The 24,746-nt window shown below is 35.2% G+C and overlaps 1 protein-coding gene across 14 annotated transcripts in view; it reads left to right on the forward strand.

Annotated features, from left to right (window-relative positions):
- LOC100371395 (uncharacterized) overlaps positions 1–24,244 on the forward strand; it is a 139,945-nt gene extending 115,701 nt beyond the window's left edge. For 11 of the 14 annotated variants that reach the window (XM_085491636.1, XM_085491639.1, XM_085491640.1 and 8 more), the window contains 9 exons: positions 211–276; positions 1,026–1,192; positions 2,271–2,291; positions 14,380–14,526; positions 15,385–15,515; positions 18,596–18,798; positions 20,795–20,958; positions 21,183–21,281; positions 21,763–24,244. In XM_085491636.1, the coding sequence (XP_085347762.1) occupies positions 211–276; positions 1,026–1,192; positions 2,271–2,291; positions 14,380–14,526; positions 15,385–15,515; positions 18,596–18,798; positions 20,795–20,958; positions 21,183–21,281; positions 21,763–21,893 (1,129 nt within the window). In that variant the 3' untranslated portion in view covers positions 21,894–24,244. The remainder of the gene's footprint in view (positions 1–210; positions 277–1,025; positions 1,193–2,270; positions 2,292–14,379; positions 14,527–15,384; positions 15,516–18,595; positions 18,799–20,794; positions 20,959–21,182; positions 21,282–21,762) is intronic. The other 3 variants (XM_085491645.1, XM_085491650.1, XM_085491638.1) reach the window with 2 other exon arrangements.
- Positions 24,245–24,746: the final 502 nt, after the last annotated feature.

Raw genomic sequence — 24,746 nt, forward strand, 5'->3', positions numbered from 1 at the left:
AAAAGATGTATAATATTAAGGTTACAAGAATATGGAAAAGTATGGCCTTGGGGCAGTCACATGAACTTCAACTTATGCATCAATATATACACTGCAATTACCATGCCTTCATAAATATTTTACATTATTTTTGTGATAAGCTCATAGTATTGCTTGCTAGATTATTTAACAATTTAATCCATTTGTGTTTGCTTCATTTTGATTTTACAGCTCACAGGCTATGCCATCTCCAGTTGGTTACATGCATCAACCCTCACCAAGCCAGCCACATCACATGTTAGTAACCTTACAATTAACATAACTAAGTTCATTTCCTGTTTGCATGCATTAATTACTAAATTGCTTTGACCTTGACTCATATTTTCCAGGGTTTCTTACATTGCGATGATTGATCCATAATTAATGTAAATAATTTCAAGAAAAACTGTGATATAAATCCTGTCTAATCTGAAGAGAATATAAATCAAAATACTTTTATTACTTTTTCCCCTTCACCATGAACTTGTTTATATACAATAAGACCTCTAAAAACAGTTCTCTTGTTAAATTTTCATTTAATTTTAAAACTTGAACAAAAGATACCCACTCTACAAAAACATGTCAATATTGTATTAAAATTCAATCATCTAAGCCTAAACAATGTGATAGTTAATATGCCACTAAAGTGGCTTGTCAAATATCACTACAATTATTCGCTGTAAGTAAGTTTTATATTTGCTATATTTGTTCATGAAGCTTGCAGTTTATGCACAGTGAAAGACAAATTACACTGTTGTTAATAATCCTCTGGCTGCTAACATGCAAATTCTATTGCTATAACTACTTTAAGTTTTGATGCAGGGGATGCTGTGTGCACAATACTAAAGCATTCATGCAAAACATATGACATAACACTGAGATGTAAAAGGTTGAATATAAACTGTCTCTGATCTGTAAAGTACCTGTATATATCTGAGTCCCCACACTGTCATGTGGCAGAATAACAAACACGTTAGGTTTACAGAGGAAACATTTTTTTCTGACAGTTCTCAGCAACTGCAGTCTCCTGCCAGTCATCTTCAGCCATCTCCGTCTCCACAACCACAATCACAGGGTAGTATGGTACCGTCTCCTGCACTTGGATCTTCAGCAGCAGGTTCAGTTAGAACTCCTGCTCCTGTCCAATCACCAGGGAGTGCTCTTAATACACCTGGTGAGTACAATTCTATTATTAGTCATTTGGATAATGGGACTTGTGGATTGACTTCCCAGTGTGTGTGTGTATGGATACATACGCATATACATTTATTTCACTGTCTGATTCAAGATAACCAAATGGCAGCCATTTTAATTTTAAAAGTCATCAAAATCAAGCACTTTTGCCATTCCAGAACCAGATATTGGTCATTTATGGACGGATTTCATTAAAACGTAGTACATACATTGGCCATTATTGGATTTGGGACACATCAATTTATTTTCAGATCAGATTAAAATTGCCCAGTTTTTGATGGTCCAATTCAAGATTACCAAATGTTAACTATACACATGCTGTTCTAGAGCCATACCTGTGAGATTCCTTGACTGATTGCAATTAAACAACTGTTATACATCATCACACACGTATTAACATACAATTGTGTCAAGTTCTGATTCAAAATGGCTGACTTATTTCAGTTTTGTTTGCTATTGAACTCTGCCTTGTAAGTCCATGACAGTCCTGCAGTTGTGTATCAATGGAAACACTATATTTATAACCCGTATAACTCATTCAACGTTCTTCAAATCTTTAGATATTCTTTATTCATTGTTTAACCTTTTCACCACTAGACTTTCTCATCCAAATTTTTGTGTACTTTTTTCTTATATTCTTCAATAATACCCAAAATTTGAGTCAATTTTCAGTTTTACTCAAAAAGATTTATTGGCTATTTTTGTCCCAATCTTCTGAAGGAAAGTGCAGACAAAAATGGAACTATTTTGTGATGAAAAGAGGGAACTGGTGGTGAGAAGGTTAATTAAATGTATTGAACATTGATTGATACCAATGATTTCAAGGATTGATAAATGTTTCTTGGGACTGTAGGTCAATGTGTAAATACATGTCTTGTATTCTCAATAATTTTTTATTGCTGGGAATAAATTTATTGACACTGATTTGAAATACTGGCATTTACTTACATATGACTGCACTGTAATTTTAATAAGCTATTGTGTGTAGTCCATTGCTGTAACCTCACTGCACATTTGTTGCTGGTATTAATACGCCTTGCTGTCACATTTCAATGCAGGACTATCAAGCTTATTATCATGTAAGTGTGTGCTTACAATATCTAATGCTGTACTAGCTCTAGCTGTAATCAATCCTTACAAAACTAATCAGACATATTGCTTTATGTGCACTATTGGTAAAGTGTACTTACCAAATATGGGCTAAATATGTCATATAGTAACATGTGTACTTACCAAATATGGGCTAAATATGTCATATAGTAACATGTGTACTTACCAAATATGGGCTAAATATGTCATATAGTAACATGTGTACTTACCAAATATTATCATATTTTAATACAATGCAATAAATGCAATTTTTTGTTTATATGTGCTTTTTCTTAGAGATGCGCTTCTAAACTAGTAAAAATCAAATGATAGAAATGTTGTACACCAAATGATTTTTAGTCTCGCTGTTTATCATTAAATTAAGACTTTCATGTCCTATGTGGTATCCATAGTGATGATTAGTTAATAATGCCTCTATCAGATGTGAATTTTGTAATGATGTGAGCTCATGTGTTTTGTGAAATACAATAGAGGTGCGTCGTATATAGACAATGACGTTAAAAATATTTGCAACACAAAACGAGCAAATTTGAGTCAATTTTCAGTTTTTATTAGCTTCGCTGTTGACTTTGTCGAGCGGAGCTTATCATATGAGTGATTGTCCGTCGTCGTCCGTGTCAATGTTTTACTTTTTCGACTTCTTCTTGAAAACTACAAGCCTGAATGCTTTGATACTTTGTGTATATGTACCTTGGGTAGACCTCTCTTTGTTTGTTCATTTCATGTTGATATCTTCAATTCTCTAATTTTGGTGAATATTTTTGTCATTTTTGGTAAAAAGTGATATTTTCGACTAATTGTTAAAAACTGTAAATCCGATTGCTTTGATATTACATATATAGGTACTACATGTGGACCTCTCTCAGATTTGTTCATTTCGTGATGATATCTTCAATTCTCTAATTTTGGTGAATATTTTTGTCATTTTTGGTAGAAAGTGATATTTTCGACTTCCTGTTTAAAACTGTAAGTCCGATTGCTTTGATACTATACATATTGTTCATTTTCTAATGATGTCTTCAGTTCTTTAATTGAAATGTGCATTGCTAACAGCGGAGCTATCTCAGCCGATAGGCTGCTTATTCTAAAAATTTAAACAAATATGGAAAAAATTATGCACGTTTTTTTTGTTTTAATTGTGACAAAAATTGTCGTTGGTGTTCAAAGGGATAATTTTACATCTATATTTCCATGGCAACCACCTTCCAACTAAGCTAACACCATTGTTGTGTTGGCATTACCTGAAATGTAATTATTGATTTTAATTTAAAGATATAAAGAAATAAATAGCAGTGTGCTTGTATTTCATGAAACATTACTACAACCCTGCTTGGGATATTGTTCGTTTAGCCACGAAAACAAAACAGTGTTTTCGTGATAAATAAAATCATAGATAACATCATTAGTTTTGTTCATTGAAGTCTAAAAACGAAGACTTTGACTTCGTCCATGCATTGGTCGGCATCTGTATCTCGGCTATTCATGATCTGATCACATGTAAATTTACACATACATTATACATCTTGGAATACATGTATGCACATACATTTGTCTTGTGATCCAATTCAAGATAGCCAAATTGCAATCAAATTTAGTCATTAAAATCAAACACTTTAAATTTGCTATTCAGGAACCAGATCTAATTGCGAACTGACGGAATTCATTCAAACTTGGGGTAGGCTACTTTATTTTGCAGATCAGGTTTAAAATTAAAATTTTCATTCAAATATACGGCCGCTGGTTTACGGATGGTCTTTGGTGTACATGCCTCCAACTACCTATCCAAATTATGTTCAGCAGCCAATCAGAGCTTGTGTTACAGGTTGCTTACTTGAATGACATAGATTTTTTTTAGTAAAATGTGCACTAATTGGTTGAAAAATCCTCTCAGAAGAAAGCTGTCAAATAAGTTGTTGGTCACAAGTAGTTGAAAGCATGTGTACCAGCTGCCGTAAACTGATGATCGTAGATTAAAAGCAAGCAAACAAACAACAACTTCCATCAGATTGGATGAGGATTTCAAAACAAATTTTGGCTAAAAATGTTTGGATTTTGGGGTCATGAATAAGTACTGCGATTTCCCAATGAAATGAGGAATAATATGATGATAATATGTTCCATCGTGATTATTCAAATATATTCTAATTTGATTTGTAGAAGGATTGATTTATTCTATAGCTAGATCAGCATTTATTTCATAATAGTTTTTATTTATTTTTTTAAGCTGCCTTGCTGCTTGTATTGTATGCACCACTAGACAATAGCTGCAGTGCCCATAGCTATCATTGTGCATGCAAGATATTATGCTCTGCATGTGGGAGGGGGGAGGGGGTGTCCCTAGTGCAATTCAATGTAAGCTATGCATGCATGGGCATTATACCTAAAGCAGGAGTGTTCTGTGTTTTGTTTCATGTCATAGTTTGGAAATGTAACTGGTATTATTACTGACATGAATTCTGAACAACACAATAAAAGGGATGTTTTTCATCCACCTAATTCTATAATTTTTATGTGATATTTCCCAAACTTGGATGACACAAAACATTAAATTAAACACTTTTGCTTTCTGGTAAATAATTGGTTTAGTTAAACAATTATACATTATCGGTACTCTGGTTCTCCGGATTTCTATAGGACCAATGCACACAATGTGAGGGTTGACTAGTATAGGATTATTGGTCCAGAATATCTCTATTATCCAGAATTGGATTTCTATAGGACCAATACACACAATGTGAGGGTTGACTAGTATAGGATTATTGGTCCAGAATATCTCTATTATCCAGAATTGGATTTCTATAGGACCAATACACACAATGTGAGGGTTGACTAGTGTAGGATTATTGGTCCAGAATATCTCTATTATCCAGAATTGGATTTCTATAGGACCAATACACACAATGTGAGGGTTGACTAGTATAGAATTATTGGTCCAGAATATCTCTATTATCCAGAATTGGATTTCTATAGGACCAATACACACAATGTGAGGGTTGACTAGTATAGGATTATTGTCCAGAATATCTCTATTATCCAGAATTGGATTTCTATAGGACCAATACACACAATGTGAGGGTTGACTACCGTACTATAGAATTATTGGTCCAGAATATCTTTATTATCCAGAATTGGATTTCTATAGGACCAATACACACAATGTGAGGGTTGACTAGTGTAGGATTATTGGTCCAGAATAGCTCTATTATTCAGAATTGGATTTCTATAGGACCAATACACACAATGTGAGGGTTGACTAGTATAGGATTATTGTATAGAATATCTATATTATTCAGAATTGGATTTCTATAGGACCAATACACACAATGTGAGGGTTGACTAGTATAGGATTATTGGTCCAGAATAGCTCTATTATTCAGAATTGGATTTCTATAGGACCAATACACACAATGTGAGGGTTGACTAGTGTAGGATTATTGGTCCAGAATAGCTCTATTATCCAGAATTGGATTTCTATAGGACCAATACACACAATGTGAGGGTTGACTAGTATAGGATTATTGTCCAGAATATCTATATTATCCAGAATTGGATTTCTATAGGACCAATACACACAATGTGAGGGTTGACGAGTGTAGGATTATTGGTCCAGAATATCTCTATTATCCAGAATTGGATTTCTATAGGACCAATACACACAATGTGAGGGTTGACTAGTATAGGATTATTGTCCAGAATAGCTCTATTATCCAGAATTGGATTTCTATAGGACCAATACACACAATGTGAGGGTTGACTAGTATAGGATTATTGCTCCAGAATATCTCTATTATTCAGAATTGGATTTCTATAGGTCCAATACACACAATGTGAGGGTTGACTAGTATAGGATTATTGGTCCAGAATATCTCTATTATCCAGAATTGGATTTCTATAGGACCAATACACACACTGTGAGGGTTGACTAGTATAGAATTATTGGTCCAGAATAGCTCTATTATCCAGAATTGGATTTCTATAGGTCCAATACACACAATGTGAGGGTTGACTAGTGTAGGATTATTGGTCCAGAATAGCTCTATTATCCAGAATTGGATTTCTATAGGACCAATACACACAATGTGAGGGTTGACTAGTGTAGGATTATTGGTCCAGAATATCTCTATTATCCAAAATTGGATTTCTATAGGTCCAATACACACAATGTGAGGGTTGACTAGTGTAGGATTATTGGTCCAGAATAGCTCTATTATCCAGAATTGGATTTCTATAGGACCAATACACACAATGTGAGGGTTGACTAGTATAGGATTATTGGTCCAGAATAGCTCTATTATCCAGAATTGGATTTCTATAGGTCCAATACACACAATGTGAGGATTGACTAGTGTAGGATTATTGGTCCAGAATAGCTCTATTATCCAGAATTGGATTTCTATAGGACCAATACACACAATGTGAGGGTTGACTAGTATAGGATTATTGGTCCAGAATAGCTCTATTATCCAGAATTGGATTTCTATAGGACCAATACACACAATGTGAGGGTTGACTAGTGTAGGATTATTGGTCCAGAATAGCTCTACTATCCAGAATTGGATTTCTATAGGACCAATACACACAATGTGAGGGTTGACTAGTGTAGGATTATTGGTCCAGAATATCTCTATTATCCAGAATTGGATTTCTATAGGTCCAATACACACAATGTGAGGGTTGACTAGTGTAGGATTATTGGTCCAGAATAGCTCTATTATCCAGAATTGGATTTCTATAGGACCAATACACACAATGTGAGGGTTGACTAGTATAGGATTATTGGTCCAGAATAGCTCTATTATCCAGAATTGGATTTCTATAGGACCAATACACACAATGTGAGGGTTGACTAGTGTAGGATTATTAGTCCAGAATAGCTCTATTATCCAGAATTGGATTTCTATAGGTCCAATACACACAATGTGAGGGTTGACTAGTGTAGGATTATTGGTCCAGAATAGCTCTATTATCCAGAATTGGATTTCTATAGGTCCAATACACACAATGCGAGGGTTGACTAGTGTAGGATTATTGGTCCAGAATAGCTCTATTATCCAGAATTGGATTTCTATAGGACCAATACACACAATGTGAGGGTTGACTAGTATAGGATTATTGGTCCAGAATAGCTCTATTATCCAGAATTGGATTTCTATAGGACCAATACACACAATGTGAGGGTTGACTAGTGTAGGATTATTGTCCAGAATAGCTCTATTATCCAGAATTGGATTTCTATAGGACCAATACACACAATGTGAGGGTTGACTAGTATAGGATTATTGTCCAGAATAGCTCTATTATCCAGAATTGGATTTCTATAGGTCCAATACACACAATGTGAGGGTTGACTAGTGTAGGATTATTGTCCAGAATATCTATATTATCCAGAATTGGATTTCTATAGGTCCAATACACACAATGTGAGGGTTGACTAGTATAGGATTATTGGTCCAGAATATCTCTATTATCCAGAATTGGATTTCTATAGGTCCAATACACACAATGTGAGGGTTGACTAGTATAGGATTATTGGTCCAGAATATCTCTATTATCCAGAATTGGATTTCTATAGGACCAATACACACAATGTGAGGGTTGACTAGTATAGAATTATTGGTCCAGAATAGCTCTATTATCCAGAATTGGATTTCTATAGGACCAATACACACAATGTGAGGGTTGACTAGTGTAGGATTATTGGTCCAGAATAGCTCTATTATCCAGAATTGGATTTCTATAGGACCAATACACACAATGTGAGGGTTGACTAGTGTAGGATTATTGGTCCAGAATAGCTCTATTATCCAGAATTGGATTTCTATAGGACCAATACACACAATGTGAGGGTTGACTAGTGTAGGATTATTGGTCCAGAATATCTCTATTATCCAGAATTGGATTTCTATAGGACCAATACACACAATGTGAGGGTTGACTAGTATAGAATTATTAGTCCAGAATAGCTCTATTATCCAGAATTGGATTTCTATAGGACCAATACACACAATGTGAGGGTTGACTAGTATAGGATTATTGGTCCAGAATATCTCTATTATCCAGAATTGGATTTCTATAGGACCAATACACACAATGTGAGGGTTGACTAGTATAGGATTATTGGTCCAGAATATCTCTATTATTCAGAATTGGATTTCTATAGGACCAATACACACAATGTGAGGGTTGACTAGTATAGAATTATTGGTCCAGAATAGCTCTATTATCCAGAATTGGATTTCTATAGGACCAATACACACAATGTGAGGGTTGACTAGTATAGGATTATTGGTCCAGAATATCTCTATTATCCAGAATTGGATTTCTATAGGACCAATACACACAATGTGAGGGTTGACTAGTATAGAATTATTGGTCCAGAATAGCTCTATTATCCAGAATTGGATTTCTATAGGACCAATACACACAATGTGAGGGTTGACTAGTGTAGGATTATTGGTCCAGAATAGCTCTATTATCCAGAATTGGATTTCTATAGGACCAATACACACAATGTGAGGGTTGACTAGTATAGGATTATTGGTCCAGAATAGCTCTATTATCCAGAATTGGATTTCTATAGGACCAATACACACAATGTGAGGGTTGACTAGTATAGAATTATTGGTCCAGAATAGCTCTATTATCCAGAATTGGATTTCTATAGGTCCAATACACACAATGTGAGGGTTGACTAGTATAGGATTATTGGTCCAGAATAGCTCTATTATCCAGAATTGGATTTCTATAGGACCAATACACACAATGTGAGGGTTGACTAGTATAGGATTATTGGTCCAGAATAGCTCTATTATCCAGAATTGGATTTCTATAGGACCAATACACACAATGTGAGGGTTGACTAGTATAGAATTATTGGTCCAGAATAGCTCTATTATCCAGAATTGGATTTCTATAGGACCAATACACACAATGTGAGGGTTGACTAGTATAGAATTATTGGTCCAGAATAGCTCTATTATCCAGAATTGGATTTCTATAGGACCAATACACACAATGTGAGGGTTGACTAGTGTAGGATTATTGTCCAGAATAGCTCTATTATTCAGAATTGGATTTCTATAGGACCAATACACACAATGTGAGGGTTGACTAGTATAGGATTATTGGTCCAGAATAGCTCTATTATCCAGAATTGGATTTCTATAGGACCAATACACACAATGTGAGGGTTGACTAGTATAGAATTATTGGTCCAGAATAGCTCTATTATCCAGAATTGGATTTCTATAGGACCAATACACACAATGTGAGGGTTGACTAGTGTAGGATTATTGTCCAGAATAGCTCTATTATTCAGAATTGGATTTCTATAGGTCCAATACACACAATGTGAGGGTTGACTAGTGTAGGATTATTGTCCAGAATAGCTCTATTATTCAGAATTGGATTTCTATAGGACCAATACACACAATGTGAGGGTTGACTAGTATAGGATTATTGGTCCAGAATAGCTCTATTATCCAGAATTGGATTTCTATAGGACCAATACACACAATGTGAGGGTTGACTAGTATAGAATTATTGGTCCAGAATAGCTCTATTATCCAGAATTGGATTTCTATAGGACCAATACACACAATGTGAGGGTTGACTAGTATAGGATTATTGGTCCAGAATAGCTCTATTATCCAGAATTGGATTTCTATAGGACCAATACACACAATGTGAGGGTTGACTAGTATAGGATTATTGGTCCAGAATAGCTCTATTATCCAGAATTGGATTTCTATAGGACCAATACACACAATGTGAGGGTTGACTAGTATAGGATTATTGGTCCAGAATAGCTCTATTATCCAGAATTGGATTTCTATAGGACCAATACACACAATGTGAGGGTTGACTAGTATAGAATTATTGGTCCAGAATAGCTCTATTATCCAGAATTGGATTTCTATAGGTCCAATACACACAATGTGAGGGTTGACTAGTGTAGGATTATTGGTCCAGAATAGCTCTATTATCCAGAATTGGATTTCTATAGGACCAATACACACAATGTGAGGGTTGACTAGTGTAGGATTATTGGTCCAGAATATCTCTATTATTCAGAATTGGATTTCTATAGGACCAATACACACAATGTGAGGGTTGACTAGTATAGGATTATTGGTCCAGAATAGCTCTATTATCCAGAATTGGATTTCTATAGGACCAATACACACAATGTGAGGGTTGACTAGTATAGGATTATTGGTCCAGAATAGCTCTATTATCCAGAATTGGATTTCTATAGGACCAATACACACAATGTGAGGGTTGACTAGTATAGGATTATTGGTCCAGAATAGCTCTATTATCCAGAATTGGATTTCTATAGGACCAATACACACAATGTGAGGGTTGACTAGTATAGGATTATTGGTCCAGAATATCTCTATTATCCAGAATTGGATTTCTATAGGACCAATACACACAATGTGAGGGTTGACTAGTGTAGGATTATTAGTCCAGAATATCTCTATTATTCAGAATTGGATTTCTATAGGTCCAATACACACAATGTGAGGGTTGACTAGTGTAGGATTATTGGTCCAGAATATCTCTATTATCCAGAATTGGATTTCTATAGGACCAATACACACAATGTGAGGGTTGACTAGTGTATGGTTAATTGGTCCAGAATAGCTCTATTATCCAGAATTGGATTTCTATAGGACCAATACACACAATGTGAGGGTTGACTAGTGTAGGATTATTGGTCCAGAATATCTCTATTATTCAGAATTGGATTTCTATAGGACCAATACACACAATGTGAGGGTTGACTAGTGTAGGATTATTGGTCCAGAATAGCTCTATTATCCAGAATTGGATTTCTATAGGACCAATACACACAATGTGAGGGTTGACTAGTATAGGATTATTGGTCCAGAATAGCTCTATTATCCAGAATTGGATTTCTATAGGACCAATACACACAATGTGAGGGTTGACTAGTATAGAATTATTGGTCCAGAATAGCTCTATTATCCAGAATTGGATTTCTATAGGTCCAATACACACAATGTGAGGGTTGACTAGTATAGGATTATTGGTCCAGAATAGCTCTATTATCCAGAATTGGATTTCTATAGGACCAATACACACAATGTGAGGGTTGACTAGTATAGGATTATTGGTCCAGAATAGCTCTATTATCCAGAATTGGATTTCTATAGGACCAATACACACAATGTGAGGGTTGACTAGTATAGAATTATTGGTCCAGAATAGCTCTATTATCCAGAATTGGATTTCTATAGGACCAATACACACAATGTGAGGGTTGACTAGTATAGAATTATTGGTCCAGAATAGCTCTATTATCCAGAATTGGATTTCTATAGGACCAATACACACAATGTGAGGGTTGACTAGTGTAGGATTATTGTCCAGAATAGCTCTATTATTCAGAATTGGATTTCTATAGGACCAATACACACAATGTGAGGGTTGACTAGTATAGGATTATTGGTCCAGAATAGCTCTATTATCCAGAATTGGATTTCTATAGGACCAATACACACAATGTGAGGGTTGACTAGTATAGAATTATTGGTCCAGAATAGCTCTATTATCCAGAATTGGATTTCTATAGGACCAATACACACAATGTGAGGGTTGACTAGTGTAGGATTATTGTCCAGAATAGCTCTATTATTCAGAATTGGATTTCTATAGGTCCAATACACACAATGTGAGGGTTGACTAGTGTAGGATTATTGTCCAGAATAGCTCTATTATTCAGAATTGGATTTCTATAGGACCAATACACACAATGTGAGGGTTGACTAGTATAGGATTATTGGTCCAGAATAGCTCTATTATCCAGAATTGGATTTCTATAGGACCAATACACACAATGTGAGGGTTGACTAGTATAGAATTATTGGTCCAGAATAGCTCTATTATCCAGAATTGGATTTCTATAGGTCCAATACACACAATGTGAGGGTTGACTAGTATAGGATTATTGGTCCAGAATAGCTCTATTATCCAGAATTGGATTTCTATAGGACCAATACACACAATGTGAGGGTTGACTAGTGTAGGATTATTGGTCCAGAATATCTCTATTATTCAGAATTGGATTTCTATAGGACCAATACACACAATGTGAGGGTTGACTAGTATAGGATTATTGGTCCAGAATAGCTCTATTATCCAGAATTGGATTTCTATAGGACCAATACACACAATGTGAGGGTTGACTAGTATAGGATTATTGGTCCAGAATAGCTCTATTATCCAGAATTGGATTTCTATAGGACCAATACACACAATGTGAGGGTTGACTAGTATAGGATTATTGGTCCAGAATAGCTCTATTATCCAGAATTGGATTTCTATAGGACCAATACACACAATGTGAGGGTTGACTAGTATAGAATTATTGGTCCAGAATAGCTCTATTATCCAGAATTGGATTTCTATAGGTCCAATACACACAATGTGAGGGTTGACTAGTATAGGATTATTGGTCCAGAATAGCTCTATTATCCAGAATTGGATTTCTATAGGACCAATACACACAATGTGAGGGTTGACTAGTGTAGGATTATTGGTCCAGAATATCTCTATTATTCAGAATTGGATTTCTATAGGACCAATACACACAATGTGAGGGTTGACTAGTATAGGATTATTGGTCCAGAATAGCTCTATTATCCAGAATTGGATTTCTATAGGACCAATACACACAATGTGAGGGTTGACTAGTATAGGATTATTGGTCCAGAATAGCTCTATTATCCAGAATTGGATTTCTATAGGACCAATACACACAATGTGAGGGTTGACTAGTATAGGATTATTGGTCCAGCATATCTCTATTATTCAGAATTGGATTTCTATAGGACCAATACACACAATGTGAGGGTTGACTAGTGTAGGATTATTAGTCCAGAATAGCTCTATTATCCAGAATTGGATTTCTATAGGACCAATACACACAATGTGAGGGTTGACTAGTGTAGGATTATTGGTCCAGAATAGCTCTATTATCCAGAATTGGATTTCTATAGGACCAATACACACAATGTGAGGGTTGACTAGTATAGAATTATTAGTCCAGAATAGCTCTATTATCCAGAATTGGATTTCTATAGGTCCAATACACACAATGTGAGGGTTGACTAGTATAGGATTATTGGTCCAGAATAGCTCTATTATCCAGAATTGGATTTCTATAGGACCAATATACACAATGTGAGGGTTGACTAGTATAGAATTATTGGTCCAGAATAGCTCTATTATCCAGAATTGGATTTCTATAGGACCAATACACACAATGTGAGGGTTGACTAGTATAGGATTATTGGTCCAGAATAGCTCTATTATCCAGAATTGGATTTCTATAGGTCCAATACACACAATGTGAGGGTTGACTAGTATAGGATTATTGGTCCAGAATAGCTCTATTATCCAGAATTGGATTTCTATAGGACCAATATACACAATGTGAGGGTTGACTAGTATAGAATTATTGGTCCAGAATAGCTCTATTATCCAGAATTGGATTTCTATAGGACCAATACACACAATGTGAGGGTTGACTAGTATAGGATTATTGGTCCAGAATATCTCTATTATCCAGAATTGGATTTCTATAGGACCAATACACACAATGTGAGGGTTGACTAGTATAGAATTATTGGTCCAGAATAGCTCTATTATCCAGAATTGGATTTCTATAGGACCAATACACACAATGTGAGGGTTGACTAGTATAGAATTATTGGTCCAGAATATCTCTATTATCCAGAATTGGATTTGTATAGGACCAATACACACAATGTGAGGGTTGACTAGTATAGGATTATTGGTCCAGAATATCTCTATTATCCAGAATTGGATTTGTATAGGACCAATACACACAATGTGAGGGTTGACTAGTATAGGATTATTGGTCCAGCATATCTCTATTATCCAGGAGTAGATTTCTATAGGATCATTTCACACACTGCGAGGGCTGATTAATAGAACCATTAGATTATCAAATTACAGTTGAATAGTAACACTATAGTCTGATGTTTTGGTGGTAATCTTTTACAGGGAATCCTGGTTCAGTTGGTGCGGCACCAAGTCCAGACAGAGGTAGAAATCCGGCTGAAGATCTTGCATACATGGAAAAATGGAAACAGTTATCTAAGTACATTGATCCACTCACAAGGATGATAAATAAAATAAATAAAGATGAAGGTCAGTTTCTTTTAAAACATTTCTCTACCATAATGTCACTGTTATCTCTCATGACTTGTTATGTGTAAACTGCATATATATGAGAGTATTTGCCAGTGCATATTGCAAACACCATATTTTATGTTGTACAGTTTCTATTCAATATACTGTATATGCCGGATAGACAGGCCCAGTCAAACACAGGTCACCTTCCATTCTAAGCATTAGTGAATGAATTTGCATGCAGCTTTGGTTTCCCATTGAGTCTCGGGTGTACTTCATCATGGCCAGGGAAAGGGTTACCTCCAGGTATAATTTGAACTTGAGTACACCAACAGGCCCTTATGAGGGTAGTGTCATGTACAATCAAACTGTTCTATAATAAGGTATTTTGCTATTTCACATGCAACTTTTCACTGAAAAATACCCAATAGAAAATTGGGTGCATGTGTGCTATCTTCAAAAGGGTCTACTATGGGTCTGGTACCTGTGTTACTGGTGATCACTGGATGATGGTTAGTTTGTCGTAAACCGGTAATTGAAACTCAGATTATCCTGTATTAGTGAAATTAAAGATAGAGTGAGTTTGTAGTGGTAATTGAAAGTCAGATTATCCTAGATTAGTGTAATTGAAAAACCGCATTCTTTATAAATGAGGTTTAATATTTGATGGATAATGCACTTCAAATAAAAGGCAAAAATACAGTATGACAAAGTCAGGACGTGAACTTGAAGTCTAGTGAAGCAAAAGTTGTTGGTGTTAAAATAATGCTACATGCTTGTACCTTAATCATGTATCAAAATCTAATTTGTAATGCCATGTGGGGCACTGGTCACAAGTCATTTATACATTTTGTGTTATTTTGTTTTTTTTTGCAGATCGTAAGAATGATCTAAGTAAAATGAAAAACTTGTTAGATATCTTACAAGATCCAAACAAGAGGTTACCCATACAGACACTACTGAAATGTGAGCAAGTGTTAGAGAAACTAGAGCTGCAGATAAGACCGGTAATTTCACATATTGTATCAGTACATCACAAGCCTTATCACTGAAATGCATACAAATACTTTTGGATATCTATATTTACAGTTGTTGCTGAAACTCTGTCTGGATTGCAAGAACTCGGTTATATCATAGACTTTAGAAAACATATTATGTTTAACCTTTTCACCACAGGTTCCCTCTTTCATCCCAAAGTTACAAAATAGTTCTGTTTATAGTGTCATAAAAATTGCCAATTTTTTGAGTAAAATCTAAAAATTTACTCAAATTTTGTCTGTTGGCTTCAAAATTAAGATTCATTTTCAAAAAAGTTGAAAACTATAGGAAAAAAAGTACATTTGGGCAAAAATTTGGGTAAGAAAGTCTGGTGGTGAAAGGTTAATCAGGACAGGTTTGTGAAAGAAAGGTGTCAGTATTGTCTACTTTTATATCACATAAGCAACTCCAACTCCTCCCAAGTCAGTATTTTATTTTATTTACACAGTCATTTTGGCTTGCTCAAACTGATTCAATTTGTTTGCGAAGTATCATATAAACATATACAGTAAGACCATTTAATTTCACTATTTTGATGCTTTAAGGTAGCGAGAAGGGTTTTGTGACGTTTTCGAATGAAAAATTCTCTGTCTGTTGTCTCGTTCAGAACAATAATTTAGCTTATATATTTCAAAAGACTAAGTATAGAGGTACAAGTTCGCATAAACTGGACAGTCATTGTTTACATAATTATCACGTGATGTCAAAAATGGCGAACCTTGTAAAAATGACTAAGTCCGCGATTGCGAGAGCACACTGCGGAATTTCTGGTGAAATTTACGTCATGCACTGTTCGTAATCAAGTCCATTGAAATGTGTCCCCGGTAATCAAAAGACCTATTATTCCGATTTCTATGCAGGTTTGTTTTTTTGTCTCCAAATTATTTCATACTTGCCACCTTTAACAGATTATTATTCTGTGACAAAGCATTTTCTTTAAAAACCCAGACATATTTCGCACCATCATTATCTTTTAAACGATAACTGCGAGTTTGAATGTCTTAGTTCGAACGCACTTGATTTGGCGGCGGTCCCAATGAATTGTACTCAGTCAAAATCTCAACTCGAGAAAAACGCGAAAAACTGTTTTGGTTAATAAAACACTGTAGATTTGCTGCATTATTATACATATACACTAAAAATGGCCCAAAATATTAACCTCTGATATCATAGAACTCATAAAGAGTGTCAGATAATGAATAATTTCAAGCTCGAGCGTGAAAAATGAAGAAAACTGCTGCCATTTGAGTCCGTACTCCAGGAACGTTCGGGTTTCCATTGTTATGAAAACGCACAACGAGGGATAATCCTCTGACAAACATTACTTTCCCGCTGTACACGCTGACAGTTTACAAACAAGCTAATCCTTCAAGTGTCTCTGATAAGAGATCTAATAAAACGGTTTTCATGGCGAAACAAAATGGCTGATGTTTGAAAAAAAATTGCCGTTTCAGATTGCGACACTGAGTGGCAGATTTTTCTTTGCCTCGTCTGTCAATGCTTTCTTTTCTTCGCCATTGCGTTAGAAAAAATGGTATTACTAAGAATATTAACTTGAAAAATAAAACAATTTAAAAGAAAGTTGCGCAAAGTTACAGAACTTATTTCGCACAACCTGTCACCCGCTTCCGCTTTCCAATCACCTTTTTCACTCGCTTTTGCGACCGCTTGTTGAATTCGACCGAACAATTGCCGCTTTATTTTCGACCGCGCAAACCCCGAAATATCAACGCCCACTCGCTCGCGCGCATTTCACATTGTCTTATAATTGTCTTTCTGGTTTTTATGACAAAAGTTCAAATACTTTTTGTTTTAACTATCTTTATATGCACGCAATCTGACCCTTTGACCTAGATTTGGCTTGGACTGAATATTTTATTTTGAACAATATTCTGACGTGAAATACTATCGGCTGGTATCTAGTGTTCTTACACCAGATTCCAGCCGATACACCCCACTTTTTTTACTTCCATGCTTGCAGCATGATCTGTGTAATAATTTATGAAATAAGAATCTGGGCTTGGTCAATGTGTTTCCACCAAATAAAGTTTTAATATGATGTTATAATTATGACAATCATGCCATGGACCACGCTAACTCGAATCCACTCTGAATTTATCTGTATGTGTGTCGATCTTGATTATTTTTTTTATCCAATTAAACGTCGTTTTTAACGCACTTGCCCTCGTCATGACCCGACGCGTTCACCTATTTCAACAAAATTTCAACTTATTTCCACGCGACTGTCATTTATTTAGTAACTGTGATTTGTCGGGTTTTTTTTAATTATTTTATAGTGATCACTATGGTCTAATGTTTAGAATGTCAAAATATGTTCTCTTTTATTTTAATTTTGAAAGTTTTACTCAGACGATCGATGAAATAAAACAGTGTAGTGACGTGCCTAGTAACCTGCTAAATAACAAGATAATTCCGACGTCAAATTCTATTTTGTCCAGCGACAGTGTACAAATGTGAGCCGCTGACGATCACGGTGACCAGCTACACCAGAACGAACATATTTTGCATCTAACTCAACCCCATGCAACAAAAATTGATAGTATGTGTTCATTATGGTTCATTCCTCCTCGACGAACAAGTACATAAGTGAAAATTTAGTCAAAGACGAGAAAACTGCAGAAGAAATTTGCCTTATTTACACGTATCGGCAATGCAAGCTGCCATGCGACTTCCCCTTCTGACGTCACATAGGGGAATTTCTGTATGCAAATAAGAAGCTAATGAGGAGCCTCGTTTTAAAATACACAAAAATAAAGTTGCCGCAGATTGAGTTTAAAACACATTTTTTCACTTAAAAAAATAATTCATGCTTAGAAACATAAAAAAATAATAATATTTATGTATCAATGGATAATTTTAGGCGTGAAAATAGCAGCCATTTCACAGGCACTTTAAATACACTGGGCATCCACATACAAAACACATATTCCAACATGGCAACATCTATTTTGATGTGTTTCAATATTTTTATAAAATTATTTTCCTAATACATCTATCAACCATCCTCAAAACACTGTTTTTTTTACAGAGTCAACCTACATCAACGACATCGACAACCACTACAACAGCAACTGCGCCTACTGTCACTACAACCACACAGGTCAAACAACAATATATGTGTCAGCCATTGCTAGAAGTCATATACCAACATCTCAAATCACCAATGTTGAACCATACATTACAAAGAACATTTGGACCACCTTTACAAGCAATACATGGTACACCAATTAGGTAAGCTCAATGTCGTACTACCTGTGCCATGAAGTTGAGGGCGCCTGAACCGTAATGGGGGAAAAGCTTTAAAACTTTTTTTGAACCAAATATATTCTGAACTAAAGGACTAACTAACTTGGAAAAAAGATTATATTTAGTTTAAACAATACATACATATATTTAAATTGCTTAATTTTCATTGCAAGGATTTTTGACTCCCGTGTGCGAAGCACAAAAGGGAGTCTTTGCAGTTACCATGTATGTATGTATGTATGTATGTATGTATGTATGTATGTATGTATGTCACTTTTATTGTTCCACCGTTATCTCAAGAACCACTAATCAAATTTTGGTGAAACTTGGTACATAGATGCTCTGGGATAATGCGCAGAGTTAATTAGGTTTTGGTAAAAATCTATGAATATTAATTACCTAATTTGCATGATAATTAGCTGATTTTGTGCTGTTCCAAGACTGTTCCACTGATATCTGAAGAACTACTCATTGGATTTTGATGAAATTTGGCACATGGATGCTCTGAACTAGTGCACAGATTTGATTAGTTTTGGGTAAAAATCTATGAATATTAATTACCTAATTTGCATGATAATTAACTGATTTTTAGCTGTTCTATGACTGTTCCACTGATTTTTGAAGAACCACTCATTGGATTTCAATGAAACTTGGCACATGGATGCTCTGAACTAATACGCAGATTTGATTAGTGTTGGGTAAAAATCTGTTAATATTCTTAATTACCTAATTTACATAATGATTAATCAATTTTCGGCTTTTCCACTGATATCTCAAGTACTAATCATAACATTTCAATAAAACATGGTACATAGGTGTCATATGACACTGCACAGACCCGATAGTTTTTAGGGTAATATCAGTACATATTAATTACCTAATTTGCATAATTAATTAATTTTCAGCTTTTGATATTTCGAGTAGTAATGATCACGTTTCAATGAAACTTGGTGCATAGTTACTTGAGGACTGTGCAGAGACCTAATTAGTTTTTGGGTAAATATTTGTGCTTATTAATCACCTTATTAGCATAATTAGTTAATTTCAGCTTTTCACCTGATATCTCAAGTACTAATCATCACATTTCAATGAGACTTGTGACATAAATATTCTAGGACTATGCAGAGACCTGATTAATTTTGGGATAAATTATTGTGCCTATTAATTACCTAATTTGCATAATTAGTAAATTTTTTGCTGTTCTATGGCTGTTGCACTGATGTCTAAAAACCACTCATTGAATTTCAATGAAACTTTTAAAGAGTACCCATCACATTTCAATGAACCTAAGACTATGCACCATATTAGTTTTTGGTAAATATTTATGCTTCTTAATCACCTAATTAACATAATTAATTAATACTGATATCTCAAGTATTGATCATCACATTTGAATAAAACTTGGTACATAAATGCTCTAGGACAATAGACAGCCTGATTAATTTGGGGTTAAAATCTGTTCATATTAATTAGTATAATAATTAATATTTTTTTGGTTCTAATCACATTTCAATGAAACTTGGTACATTGTGCAGACCTTATTAGTTTTACACTTAAATCTGTTCATATTAGTTACCTTATTTGCATAATTAGTTTTCAGCTATTCCATCAATATCTCAAGTATAAGTAATTTTGAATTAATTTTTAATGCGTCTCCAAAACTCTCAGCACAAGGGAGTTCTTTCTAAGCTTTCTTTGATTTGAAATTTGATGAAATTACAGTATTTGTGAAAACAAAAATTTGCTGAAATTTTTTAACTCCAACCGAATTTTGAAATTTTGATCAACTCTTGTGAAATTAAAGCAGTGTACATTATTTGAACAAAAAAAGAAATGTCTTTATACTGTTATATTATGACCTATGTCCCCATGTAGATTTATGAACACAGAATTATACTTGTGTGGAAACACATGACTCGTGAACACAGAAAGACTTTCTAATTGTAGTGTGTGACCTATATTATTGTATGGTTGTTTATAGCTGTCCAATGCCACCTCCCAAAAGGTTAAAGGTTGAGAAGGAGGAACCAAGTATACCACATGTAGTACAGGGGGAAGTAGCCAGATTAAATCACAAATTCAAAGTCAACCTGGATCCAGCCCACCATACTGGCAGCAAAGTCATTCACTTGATATGCAAATTAGGTAAGAATAAGTCTGAATTTTCAGCCTATGGCATTATGCTAAGGAAATGTGACGCAAGAGTGTCATGTGACATGTTACCTGTGTCACACAGACTGTCATGTGATAAAAGATTATATCAATTATTATATCAAAGGAATCATTACACAAATCTTTCATCTGTCACAGAACCCGTGACACAAGCTTTTAGTTTGTGATATTCATTTTGTACTCACTGTTCTCCACAGATGATAAATATCTACCGAGTGTACCACCGATTAGCATAGTATTACCAGCTAATTATCCTCATTCAAGTCCACAGTGTGAACCCAATTCACCGGAATATGGTAAGTATCATGTCTGAATTTTAATACTGTGAGGTATTTGTTCTTTCCACATGAGCTGTCAGTAACTGACATATCTTGATTTCACTTTACCAAGTAATTAATTTAAATTAGTCCCAAGTAATTAATTTAAATTAGTCCCAAGTAATTAATTTAAATTAGTCCCAAGTAATTAATTTAAATTAGTCCAATTCTCTCAAAAAACTAGGTCAGCAGGTTTCTATTTCTTCTCCAAAAGTGTGAATTTGTATGCAAAGAAATTCCACAAAAACACAAAATTAAATTTGTTTAATGCAACAATTTAATTGTTTAATGCAACAAAACACCAGATCTTGTATGGTTCCATATCTCACAACAGCACCACCAATGTTTGGTTTGAGCAAAACTAATCTGTGATTTCCTAACATTCAAAAAGTGGCCCAGCCTTATGAGAGAACGACACCATGACCATGACTAAAAAATAAGTTGTGTATTTTCCCTACAGGTGCTACGCCATTCCTACAGTCAGTACAAAGGACTTTTACTTCTCAACTATTAAGAATGCCAGACAGATACTCTTTATCACAAGTATTAGATGCCTGGGAAATGAGTGTTAGACAGGCGTGTGCTTCATAGAAAACTTGTGCATTGCTGCCATTATTGTACTTTATAGGCAGGCTTACACACCATATATCAGCTCTGAGTTGCTGTTTACTCCATACCATTATTGTACTTTATAGACAGGCTTACACACCATATATCAGCTCTGAGTTGCTGTTTACTCCATGCCATTATTGTACTTTATATGCAGGTTTACACACCATATATCAGCTCTGAGTTGCTGTTTACTCCGTGCCATTATTGTACTTTATATGCAGGCTTACACACCATATATCAGCTCTGAGTTGCTGTTTACTCCATGCCATTATTGTACTTTATATGCAGGCTTATACACCATATATCAGCTCTGAGTTGCTGTTTACTCTGTGCCATTATTGTACTTTATATGCAGGCTTATACACCATATATCAGCTCTGAGTTGCTGTTTACTCCATGCCATTATTGTACTTTATATGCAGGCTTACACACCATATATCAGCTCTGAGTTGCTGTTTACTCCATACCATTATTGTACTTTATATGCAGGCTTATACACCATGTATCAGCTCTGAGTTGCTGTTTACTCCATGCCATTATTGTACTTTATATGCAGGCTTATACACCATATATCAGCTCTGAGTTGCTGTTTACTCCATACCATTATTGTACTTTATATGTAGGCTTATACACCATATATCAGCTCTGAGTTGCTGTTTACTCCATGCCATTATTGTACTTCGTATGCAGGCTTACACACCATATATCAGCTTTGAGTTGCTGTTTACTCCATACCGATATTGTACTTTATATGCAGGCTTATACACCATATATCAGCTCTGAGTTGCTGTTTACTCTGTGCCATTATTGTACTTCGTATGCAGGCTTACACACCATATATCAGCTCTGAGTTGCTGTTTACTCCATACCATTATTGTACTTTATATGCAGGCTTGTACACCATATATCAGCTCTGAGTTGCTGTTTACTCCATGCCATTATTGTACTTCGTATGCAGGCTTATACACCATATATCAGCTCTGAGTTGCTGTTTACTCCATACCATTATTGTACTTTATAGGCAGGCTTACACACCATATATCAGCTCTGAGTTGCTGTTTACTCCATACCATTATTGTACTTTATATGCAGGCTTGTACACCATATATCAGCTCTGAGTTGCTGTTTACTCCATGCCATTATTGTACTTCGTATGCAGGCTTATACACCATATATCAGCTCTGAGTTGCTGTTTACTCTGTGCCATTATTGTACTTTATATGCAGGCTTATACACCATATATCAGCTCTGAGTTGCTGTTTACTCTGTGCCATTATTGTACTTCGTATGCAGGCTTATACACCATATGTCAGCTCTGAGTTGCTGTTTACTCCATGCCATTATTGTACTTCGTATGCAGGCTTATACACCATATATCAGCTCTGAGTTGCTGTTTACTCTGTGCCATTATTGTACTTCGTATGCAGGCTTATACACCATATGTCAGCTCTGAGTTGCTGTTTACTCCATGCCATTATTGTACTTTATATGCAGGCTTATACACCATATATCAGCTCTGAGTTGCTGTTTACTCCATGCCATTATTGTACTTCGTATGCAGGCTTATACACCATATATCAGCTCTGAGTTGCTGTTTACTCTGTGCCATTATTGTACTTCGTATGCAGGCTTATACACCATATGTCAGCTCTGAGTTGCTGTTTACTCCATGCCATTATTGTACTTTATATGCAGGCTTATACACCATATATCAGCTCTGAGTTGCTGTTTACTCCATGCCATTATTGTACTTTATATGCAGGCTTATACACCATATATCAGCTCTGAGTTGCTGTTTACTCCATACCATTATTGTACTTTATAGGCAGGCTTACACACCATATATCAGCTCTGAGTTGCTGTTTACTCCATGCCATTATTGTACTTTATATGCAGGCTTATACACCATATATCAGCTCTGAGTTGCTGTTTACTCCATACCATTATTGTACTTCGTATGCAGGCTTATACACCATATATCAGCTCTGAGTTGCTGTTTACTCCATACCATTATTGTACTTCGTATGCAGGCTTATATGGCAACATTTGTGTCATTCAATTATCAAAGTCCAGAAGAAAAAAAAAAATCAATTTTGGAAGAAAATTGTTTTTCTTTTCTTTTTTCTGGACCTTTTCTTAGTTGTTGTGTTTGAAATGTATGATGTATTTATTTGGCACTTGTATTATATGGAATCCAAAGACACCTATGGATGTTTTTTTTTATGTACAACAAACAAATCTAGAGTACAATTTCATTAAATGTAACAAAAGCTGTGAATATTTTTCAAAAGTTGTTTTGTAACAATGTAATAAATACTATTGAATATGAACACTATGCATATCAGTGTATCAATTGTAAGTACCGGTATTACAGGTCTCAACATGACCGCCTCCAACAAGCACTCGAATCGTGCAAAGGCGCCCGCCCTCAGTGTTGTTTGCCACATTTGGAGGCAGCGCCCTCAGTGGTACATTTTTAACATAATGAACAGCTTGCAGAATCTAAATTAGGGAAATTAAAACATAATCTAAAGAAAGTATATTAATCTAATACTGTGAAAATGCATTGATGTGATCCTTTATTTGATGACAACACAGACTATAATTGTGACTGTTCTGTTCTAATAGATAGTTGCTGTTACCTGAGCTTGTCTATTCCACGATAGGAATGAGATTAATTTGATAATCCATCATTTGTAAGACAGTTGCTGCATTTTAATCACAAGGTCAATAGATTTCCCAGACTCCTTTACAATATACATATGAACACCAAGATGACAGGCATTTTATTATCCTCCATTGTGTACACGAAAAAGTATTTCTCGCATTTTC

This window comes from Saccoglossus kowalevskii, chromosome 16, assembly GCF_978046115.1.
Source record: "Saccoglossus kowalevskii chromosome 16, keSacKowa6.1, whole genome shotgun sequence".
Lineage (NCBI taxonomy): Eukaryota > Metazoa > Hemichordata > Enteropneusta > Harrimaniidae > Saccoglossus > Saccoglossus kowalevskii.